At 35.2% G+C, this 10,959-nt stretch overlaps 1 protein-coding gene across 1 annotated transcript; it reads left to right on the forward strand.

Annotated features, from left to right (window-relative positions):
• The first annotated feature begins 1,155 nt into the window (after positions 1–1,155).
• LOC146899930 (plasma membrane ATPase 4-like) lies at positions 1,156–7,706 on the forward strand. The gene is made up of 15 exons (XM_085733607.1): positions 1,156–1,410; positions 2,038–2,394; positions 3,031–3,792; positions 3,933–4,055; positions 4,138–4,242; positions 4,336–4,480; positions 4,759–4,923; positions 5,363–5,601; positions 5,687–5,719; positions 5,838–5,919; positions 6,017–6,177; positions 6,265–6,438; positions 6,649–6,831; positions 7,067–7,245; positions 7,377–7,706. The coding sequence occupies exons 1-15, from the start codon at positions 1,363–1,365 to the stop codon at positions 7,471–7,473; spliced, it is 2,853 nt and encodes a 950-aa protein (XP_085589733.1). The 5' UTR covers positions 1,156–1,362; the 3' UTR covers positions 7,474–7,706.
• Positions 7,707–10,959: the final 3,253 nt, after the last annotated feature.

A 10,959-nucleotide genomic window follows, 5' to 3' on the forward strand; every position in this document is an offset into this window, starting at 1 on the left:
TGATAAAAATATAAATGTATGATTACATTGACAGCCTTATCAAATGGATCGCATGTGAAAGCTTTTTTTATGAGGTGGATTAGACTTTAATTAGACTTTAATGCTCTTTAAAAATATCTCTAAAAAATAATGCTCTTTAAAAATATGATGATGCCAAGTGTATTTGAGAACTTGTAGAAGACATTTGTTTATTACATAGATGACAAACATAAGTAGCAATGACACCAATAATATAAAAAATATATAATCTAAATTCTTTTTTTTAATGACACCAACAACGATCTTTATTATAGAAAAATTTATTTAAGGGTATAATTGGGATAATGAAAAAGTAAGTATAAATATATTCATCTAGTTTGTTACACTTTTTAAATAACAAGGGAAAAAAACAGACATGTATATATTCATATCATGTTTGTTACATTTGTTTTAATATTTAAATTTATTCTTATCTATTTGTTACATGTGTTACTTGTATTGAAAATTGATGGTATTTTTGAAAAGGAAAATCCAACCCAAAAGTGTTGAAAGATGTAGTTTGGGGAATTAGTCACTTTACTCCCTGAATAACAAAGGAGTCGTCACTTTAATCCCTAAATGCAGATAAATTGCAAAATAGTCCTGAATATAGATTACGCTAGTCAATTTAGTCCCTGAATGCAGACTCTGTTAGTCAATTTAGTCCCTGAGTGTAGACTCCGTTAGTCACTTGAGTCCCTGAAATTGATTAACGGAGTCCACATTCAGGGACTGTTTTGCAATTTCTCTGCATTCAGGGACTAAAGTGACTACTCTTTTCTCATTCAGGGAATAAAGTGACTAATTCCCCGTGTAGTTTTCTTTATATATAGTATAGATAAATATAGATATTTTGCACTTTCGTATTGTAACAAACGATACTTATCTTTTTCAATAACAATATCAAAAAAAATTGTTTAAAGGTATAATGGACAATATAAGAAATTTTGTTTAATGGTATAAATATAAGTGAAGCCATTTATTTCCTAAAAAAAAAAAAAAAAGTGAAGCCATTTATTCCCCTTTATATATAGGATTGATACATTAGTTTTTTTAATGTTCTTTTATCAACTCTTCCAAAAAAAATAAAAAAGTTGTTTTATCAATAAAAATATTGTGACTGGTTTGTTGTAAAACAGAAAGCCTAAATTCAAGCCTCAATCTTTTGAAGTCGTTCTCCTTTTTTCTCGATTTTCCCTTTCATTTACTTAACTTTGAACTTTTTCACTTTCATCACTCGTGCCATCACTCTCTAGCCCTAATCCCTCTATTTAAACACCTCTATAGCAGCAATTCACATATCATTTTGGTGTCATCGTTCAGCTAAATCTCCCATCTCTCAGCATGGGCAGTATCAACCTCGAGCAGATGAAAAACGAGAGTATCAATTTGGTATAATCTCTCTCTCTCTCTCTCTCTCTCTCTCTCTCTCTCTCTCTCTCTCTCTCTCTCTCTCTCTCTCCTTTTTCTTTGTTAATTTCTTTCTATCAAGTTGTTCATGTTGATAGCTCAAAAAATATTGTTCATGCTGTTCATTATGGTGATATTTGCATCAAGTATTATTAATGTGTGAATTCATGGATGAAAATTTATAATCAAGATTTCAAAGAATGATGTTTTTTTGTTGATAGGTCATGAATGATGCTTTAAATTTGCCGTTACAGTACCCTTTTCTTCCTTTTGTCACTGATGAACAAACTAGATATAATAATCATAATCAAAGTAGGAACTCTTGTTAGGGTTCACATTATTTTTTTCCTTCTTCTTTAAATTGGTAGTGGTTTACATGAGATTTTAGGGTTTACCAGTGACCACTGTTCTTTTATCTTTTCAAGATTTCTTGAAAAGATATTTTTATTATGCATGCAAAATTATTTTATAAATATGAAAAATCCTTTATGTGATTATGTTAATTATGATTTGGAAGGGTTTTTATTAACTATATAATAAAAATCAATGCATATATATTGCATGATATGAAACAAATGAAACCTTGTTGATTTTGTTGTTTGTTATTAGGACCGGGTTCCATTAGAAGAAGTGTTTGATCATCTGAAATGTTCGAGACAAGGTTTGACATCGGACGAAGGAGCCAGCAGGCTTGAAGTATTTGGACATAACAAACTGGAAGAGAAAACTGAGAACAAGTTTTTGAAATTTTTGGGTTTTATGTGGAACCCTTTATCATGGGTTATGGAAGCTGCTGCTATTATGGCCATTGCTTTGGCTAATGGTGATGGAAGGCCCCCTGATTGGCAAGACTTTGTTGGAATCATTGCTCTCTTGGTCATCAATGCTACCATCAGTTTCATTGAAGAAAACAATGCCGGCAACGCTGCTGCCGCTCTCATGGCTGGTTTAGCTCCCAAGGCCAAGGTTTAATAATTTTAATTCTCTTCACTAACTCATCATTATCATATCGTAATATAATAAATCACAATTCGCTTATCTATGTTGCGTCATTTATTTCTTATATATCAGAAATACCATTACTCATGTTTTTTTAAGGCAAACTAGCTCACCCATGGAAATACCATTGCTACTTTACTATTAAGAAAACACAATTTCCTTATCCACGTTGTTTGAACATATTGCTATCTTTTATTTGTTTATGTTGTTTATTACTACTTTTATTATATTGCATTGTAAAATTTGAACAAAATTGCTATCATTCCATGATATGATGTTTAGTATGAAATGTTGTTAAATGGTCATAACGGTGCAATAGAGCTGTTGCGTTGCGAAATTTTAATAAACCATTATTTTCCGTGATTCACAATTGACAATACGGTTTTTATGTATAGAAATTAGATATAAAAAAATGTTCAGAAAGTAATTGAGAGAAGTTTTTGAAAACAAATAGAAGACATTTGATAATTTTATCTATTTTGTTTTTAATAAACTCAAATATTATCATTCTATCAACTCATATATGCATGTGTGTGTGCATTATGTGTGAAACTATTTTATTATTAACATTTGTTCAACTTTTGGGGGCACAAAAAATTTTAGGTACTAAGAGATGGTAAATGGAGTGAACAAGATGCTGCAATTTTAGTACCAGGAGACATTATCAGCATTAAGTTAGGAGACATCATCCCAGCCGATGCGCGTCTTCTCGAGGGCGATGCTTTAAGCGTTGATCAGTCTGCTTTAACAGGAGAATCACTTCCTGTGACAAAATATGCCACACAAGAAGTGTTTTCAGGATCAACTGTCAAGAAGGGTGAGATTGAAGCAATTGTGTATGCAACTGGTGTCCACACCTTTTTCGGAAAAGCAGCTCATTTGGTTGACAGTACTAATCAAGTTGGACACTTTCAAAAAGTGCTTACAGCAATTGGAAATTTCTGCATTTGTTCAATTGCAGTTGGAATACTCGTTGAGATTCTTGTGATGTATCCGATACAACATCGCAACTATAGAGATGGAATTGATAATCTGTTGGTGCTCTTGATCGGTGGAATTCCAATTGCAATGCCAACTGTTTTGTCTGTTACCATGGCTATTGGTTCTCATAGGCTTTCACAGCAAGGTGCAATTACAAAAAGAATGACAGCTATTGAGGAAATGGCTGGAATGGATGTTCTCTGCAGTGATAAGACTGGAACTCTCACTTTGAATAAGCTTAGCGTTGATACAAACTTGATTGAGGTGTTTGCTAAGGGTATTGATAAGGACTTTGTGATACTTCTGGCTGCAAGAGCTTCTAGGGTTGAAAACCAGGATGCTATAGATACTGCAATTGTTGGAATGCTTCCTGATCCTCAAGAGGTAAACATGTCAAATCAAAATCGAAGGCTGATTTACTCAATCTCGTTCTTTGGACTAATAATGAAAATATGAAGTTTTTTTTTTTCTTTTCTGAATTTGGAATGTTGATAAATGTCCATTTTAATGCTGTGATTAATCAGGCTAGAGCTGGTATCAATGAAGTGCATTTTCTACCATTCAATCCAGTAGACAAGAGGACTGCTCTTACCTATATTGATTCTGATGGAAATTGGCATCGATCTAGCAAAGGCGCTCCTGAACAGGTAAATATGAGTTTCAAGTTGTTATGTGCTTTTTTATCGGTAGGAATTGAACCCGGTAAGCCATGTTTTTATATTGTTTCAGATATTGGAACTTTGTAACTGCAAAGAGAATGTGAGGAAAAGGGTTCATGCAGTGATCGATAGGTTTGCTGAGCGTGGACTTCGATCGCTCGGTGTTGCTTGTCAGGTAAGTAAAGATGACATCAGCTATGTTTATTTTTCTACTTGAACGAATTCCCGTGTTTAACTTTTGCTTGTATTGTATGATTTATGTAAACAGGAAGTTCCTGAGAGAACAAAAGATAGTCCTGGTGCACCATGGCAATTTGTTGGTTTGTTACCATTATTTGATCCTCCTAGGCATGATAGTGCTGAAACTATTAAGAGAGCTCTCGAACTTGGTGTGAATGTTAAGATGATTACTGGTAAGATATGAGATCTTATTTTATCGTTTTACGTAGTTCTAAATTGCAGCATGTAACTGCAATTGTGATTGCAATATAAAGTTTTAGAGGCCACCACAAATGTAATTGCGGCCACATCGGTCACATTTGCTTATATTTTGTTTGTAATATCAAGATTGGCGGCGTAAATGTAACTGTGACTATCAATTGCAATTTAGGACTATTTGTAGCTCATTTCATAAATCAAAGTTTGTAGCTTTGAAGTTTGAAATTAATCACGGATCCTGTTTTTTGTCTAGGCGATCAGCTGGCCATTGGTAAAGAAACAGGTAGAAGGCTTGGAATGGGCACGAACATGTATCCATCATCTGCATTGCTTGGTCAAGACAAAAATTCTGCTAATTTAGAGGTTCCAATTGATGAGTTGATCGAGAAGGCTGATGGATTTGCTGGAGTATTTCCAGGTATATCCTTGTTAACCTTGATTTTGACAGGAATTTTGATTGTCGAATTGCTCCATCCATCCTTTTAATAGCTTTCCCGTCAAAGCCAAAAATCGATGTTACCTCTTAACTGTCATTTATATATCTATCGTATTTAATTAGTTGAAAGCGTTGCTATATATGAAGCATATACATCTCTCCAAAGGCTGGTGTTGGCATGTCAGACATGTTTTGGACACCGACACTTCCCCTACACACGTCAGACACCTCTTAACATCTTAAATTAAAAAAAATTGACTCCGACACTTGTTTGACACAATCATCCATTATTTTTTCTTTCAACTATCTATAACATACTTGGTCGTCTCTTCTTTTTAGCTATTGTAGCTGCCATCTTTGTTTTCAAATTTCCCGTCACTTCTATTATTTTAATCCATTTTCTCTCTGTATAATATGGTAGAACACAAATATGAAATCGTAAGGAGGCTCCAAGAAAGGAAACATATATGTGGAATGACTGGAGATGGTGTAAACGACGCACCTGCACTAAAGAAAGCAGATATTGGAATTGCGGTTGCTGATGCTACAGATGCTGCTAGAAGTGCTGCTGATATTGTCCTCACTGAACCTGGTCTTAGTGTCATTATCAGTGCTGTGCTTACCAGCAGGGCCATTTTCCAGAGAATGAAGAACTATACGGTTAGTTTCCGTGCATATATCAATCTTTTGACTTTACTTAAACTTTTTTACCTTTCTAATCACAAAATGTTTGATTATGTAACAGATTTACGCCGTGTCAATCACCATCCGTATCGTGGTATGTGTTAAAATTGGCTTTACAAAAAACTATTACATTTTTTTCCATGTACTTGAACATTTAAATCATAAATATACTTAATGATCCATTGATTATTTTTTTCTTTTCATTCTGGCAGTTTGGTTTCATGCTTATTGCTTTGATTTGGAAATTTGATTTTTCTCCCTTTATGGTTTTGATCATTGCAATACTTAATGATGGTAAGATAACATTATCACGACTTTCATATCATTTTAATATTTTCTAACTATAGTAAAATCTTTAACTTAATGTCGCAACACTACCATATACATGCAGGTACCATTATGACAATATCAAAAGATAGAGTTAAACCGTCTCCACTGCCTGATAGTTGGAAACTTAAGGAGATATTTGCTACCGGTATTGTGCTTGGCAGTTACATGGCACTGATGACAGTCATATTTTTCTGGGCAATGAACGATACCGACTTTTTCTCCGTAAATCAATTTATATTTCTTTTTTGTCTTTTAAATATCATCATCAACTAAGAGAAATCCTAAGCATCATTTGCTTTAAATACGCAGAACACGTTTGGTGTGAGGTCATTGAGAGATAGTCCTGATGAGATGACGGCAGCTTTATACCTACAAGTCAGTATAATAAGCCAAGCACTAATTTTCGTAACTAGGTCTCGCAATTGGTCTGTTGCGGATAGACCTGGTCTTCTCCTACTAGGCGCTTTTCTCATTGCTCAGTTGGTAAGCTTGAATTGAACCTCTTATTCCTCAAACAAGTGATTTTTTTTTTTAAATGATTACATAAAATTTGAAAGTTATGATTACAGAAAATTTGATAAGTTATATTACTTTTGTTGAGAAAAGCGGATAGAAGTGCCTGTGTGCATGCTAGCAACAAGAAATCTTCTATATTTCTGTTGCGGTAACAGTAGTTTGTTATGTAATTGACAGGTTGCAACAGTTATAGCAGTGTATGCTAATTGGGAATTTGCAAGAATACAAGGAATGGGATGGGGTTGGGCTGGTGTAATTTGGCTGTACAGTTTGGTAACCTATATCCCTCTCGATATACTCAAAATCGCAATCCGCTATATTCAGAGTGGAAAGGCATGGAACAATATTTTGGAAAACAAGGTAGATTTTTATTTATTTTCGCTTTATCATTTTGTCATGTTGATAAGGATGAGCCTTGGCGCAACTGTAAGGTTGTGACCTAAAGTTTACATGTTCAAATATTGGAAATAGCCTATCTGCTTGTAGGGATAAGGCTGTGTACATCTACCTTCTCCGAACTCCATTTGACGGGAGCCTCGCGCACTTGCATTTGTTTTCTTTGTTATCTAATTGTGTTTATATCTTTTCATTACAGACTGCCTTCACTTCAAAGAAAAACTATGGTAGAGAACAGAGGGAAGCACAATGGGCAGCAACTCAAAGATCAATTCATGGTCTTCAGCCTTCTAGCTCCTACACTTTCAATGAAAATAGTAGCTATAAGGAGCTTTCAGAAATTGCAGAGCTAGCCAGGAAACGTGCCGAAATTGCAAGGTAAGCCACTTGAATGGTTGAAAAAAAGTGGAAATTAAGAGTAATGAATTATGTAGCACAAAAACTTATGAGTGAAAGTAATGTTTGTATTTGAGCGACTGATTCATAGTTAATGAATGGATGTGTTATAGGCTTATGGAGCGGAATACTCTAAAGGGACGTGTTGAGTCGGTGGTGAAGCTGAAGGGACTTGACCTTGAGACAATGAAGCAGAATTATACAATTTAGGAAAAGCTTGAACAATCTTCAAGAATTGGTCCAATGTTTATGACGAAGAAAGACTCAAAGACCTTAGCTATTTTGATTCTCTTTTATTTTGCACAACAGCATATAGTTTGTTATTTTCTGTTACTTTTTCTGATGAGTGTTAGTTAGTTTTCTCTTTAGATTAAGCTTTCTTTAGATAATCAAACGCTATAATGCTAAGAGTTAAACCAATAGAATTTGTCTCTTTATGCTAAGAGTTAGATTAGCTTTTCGTTTTTATATTGAAAATTAATAGCATTAAGTTGTTAACAGATAAGATCTTTACATTTTAGATTTCCTATATCAAACCTTATTTTTTCATCGTCTAATTTCCAATGCTATTTTGTCACAAGAATACCTTTTTTTCGGGGTGATCACAAGAATATAAGCACCTCTCTTAATTGGTTTCCATGTTGAACAAAGACTATATTTTCAGTACATTTTTTGATTTTTTAAAACAAAAAAAAGAATACTGAACTGGAAATCTGAACCATTCGATATCAACCTGATGATCACGATTATCCTATCAAACCACATTACTACACATGCATATTTTGTTTGGACAGAACTGCATGTATATGTTAGCATCTAATCTAATTTATAGGAAGTACTCCTGATAATCTTGAATTCGGTTGAGAAGTAAACTTCCTGCAACGATTTCAACTCAAACTCTTCCAAAAATTCATCATTAACTGAAGGTTATTAATCACTTGAAATTTTTGAACTCAATCACATTTTAGTGAGAACAAACTATATTTTTTAGATTAAGGTATCCGTGACTCAAACGGAAATTAACCTAAATAAATTTCAAGAATGAAATTGCAACACTCTACCAACGTTGAATTTAAGCAGATTGAAGTGAAAGGACCTTCTAGCTAATCGTTGCTTCACAATCAATCAATGGCCAAAAATTGAACTTGCAAAATTACACAATATTTGCGATCAATAATTAAAAATCATATAATAAATTACCTTAGCAATTGTTTTAAGGAAAACAAAGTTGCATTAATCAATAAAAAGTTGATACAAAGCGGAACATAATCATGAACATGGTGGCTTGCATAAGAATTGGCTGCTCTAGCGAAAGTCTGAGCAACCATATTGTCTTGCCTCCTAATAAACATTACGTGAAAGTTACATTGCAAATTTAAAATGCGTCTAATAATGTCAACAATAATATTAAATTCGGATTGGCCTTCAGTTCTGGTAAAGATTGCAGCAACAAGAACTTGGGAATCACTAAGAAAAGTCATGCTTGAAAGACCCATTTGTTGCACCCACTTCATAACTTTCAACATAGCAATACCTTCTTCATGTATTTGCAACTCAGGGCATAACCAACCTGTCATAGCCGCGGTACAAGCACCATAACCAGTCCGATTGTAACTTGTAAAGAAACGTGCATCAATTACAAATCATATCATGCACTTCCGTACCATACTCGGATACTCCCTATCGTTTCTGCTCACTGTTGCGCTATTGGTCTGCTACACATTCTGAACTGATAACCACTCTGCAAGCATCATTTTGATTCTACTAAGCCAAATACTCCAAATTGACAACAGAACCTAACTAACAACATCTTTTGTTTCTTGCGCAAAAGCATCCAGCAACACCTCTCCCGCTATACCAAAATGCACAAGCCTATCCTGCATAGCATGTGACATACCCGCCATCATCCAACATTCAGCATTTTTTTGATATACAAACGGAATATACCAATCAGATTTCTGCACATAAATAACATTGTAACGGACATTGAACATGATACGTGTTTAGAATATCTCGAGTCAAAAGACAACCTCTATAAACTCTCCAAATTAAATTCTTCACTATGGGAGAAACTTTTGCTCGCCACACACCACCCCAATCACCCGGAACCTTACGTTTTTCCGCCTCGTCGACATGTGCATAGCACAGTGATAACCGGACCTCATTCTTCTCTCCTTACTATGAGACTGTCATTACGTTCTTCCAGTTAGAGGGATAGATAGGGTTTGATTACTGTTGGAAAAATAGGACAGAATTTTTGCTTCATCCCACTTTCTATCCCCTTGCACCATTAAATCATTTACAACCATATCAAATACTTCTTGCTTTTGGTGAGATTGCCTCGAACTTGATTGTATTGACCTCAATGAAGGATCTTGCATGACTCTTACTTTCTTTCCATCTCCTATACACTATAAACAACCATCCATAAGAATATTACGTGACGTCCAAATACTACGCCAAGAGTAACTAGGATTATGACCAAGTTTGGAATCAAGATAGGAGGAATGTGGAAAATACCTCTCCTTCAAAGTTCTAGCTACCCAGCTCTGCTGTTTGCACACGATATTCGAACCTTGTTTGGTAAGCATGGCTTGATTAAACATTCTGAAATCACGAAATCCCATTCCACCTGGTGAATTTGGACATGTGAGCCTTTCCCGAGCCATGCACCGGATAACGTTATTTTGATTATCACCTCCCCACCAAAAGGAATTAAGCATCCTCTATATAACTGGTTCCTTATTAAGCCGCTAATAATATCCTTCTGTTTCAGTTTTGCACTAAGTTCCACCTCTAATGAACGTGTTTGACCATTACCTTTCCATTGTCTGCGCATTGAATGCTTTCATCTCTCTCTCTTCACTGTATGTTTTCCGTGAACCCCGGCCCTCCTCCTTGAGCCACCTCCATCGTTATGATTTCTCGGACGTATTTCAATTTGCAATTATGGCCCCTAATCCTTCCTTCCATCATCTTCCGGCACTGAATAAAGCTGATTACATGACTCCAACGTATAACCTAGCAGACCACAGTAGCAGCAGAAAATGCAAAGTCTCTCATACTTGAGTTGGAAAACCTTTGCAGCTCACTTTTCTTCTTGAGACGTTTGGAATTCACCAATGGTTTCCGAACATCCACCATGATGTGTAATCTCATATATTTTCTCCAGAAATCAGAACCATTCTTCTCATCATACTCCACTAGTTCCCCCACATTATCACCAATATTCTGACCCACCGTCTTTGACATATACCCCATCAGCAAATTATGATCTTGAACCCAAAATGCAACTGTAGAAAGTGGGAATTGTTCCGGCTCCTCCGTCCCCAAAAGCGCCTATAATTAACATATGCTTGTTAAAGAATCACAGACCTCCTTTCAAGACTTTTTGCATATCAAAGTAATGAAAAAATTGGAAAATGAATATGCCCTGACTCACTTCCCTGATTGACACTTTTCTCACCGGAGTCCATATCTCTGCCATATGCCTCTTCATCATATCAGTTCTGACTGGTTTGTTAGTAAGGAAACGATCCACTAGACAGTGCTGGATCGAAACAACTTTCGTCATTTTGTACGTCATTCTCTTACATCTCAAATTCATCTTCCTCATCTTCTAAGTTTAAGCATTTCAAAGTAGCCATGTGAAAATAAATGAATACGTGCTCTTTGGACTAGTGTTCAGTAATCAAG

This window comes from Medicago sativa, chromosome 8 (genome assembly GCF_051527215.1).
Source record: "Medicago sativa cultivar Bolivia chromosome 8, Bolivia_mono, whole genome shotgun sequence".
In the NCBI taxonomy this organism is placed as follows: domain Eukaryota; kingdom Viridiplantae; phylum Streptophyta; class Magnoliopsida; order Fabales; family Fabaceae; genus Medicago; species Medicago sativa.

Excerpts from the sequence above, each read along its gene's own strand:
- LOC146899930 (XM_085733607.1), top strand. The coding sequence starts at position 1,363 with ATGGGCAGTATCAACCTCGAGCAGATGAAAAACGAGAGTATCAATTTG. Across the intron at positions 1,411-2,037 it reads AAAACGAGAGTATCAATTTG|GACCGGGTTCCATTAGAAGA; the intron begins GTATAATCTCTC and ends GTTTGTTATTAG. Across the intron at positions 4,056-4,137 it reads GCAAAGGCGCTCCTGAACAG|ATATTGGAACTTTGTAACTG; the intron begins GTAAATATGAGT and ends ATATTGTTTCAG.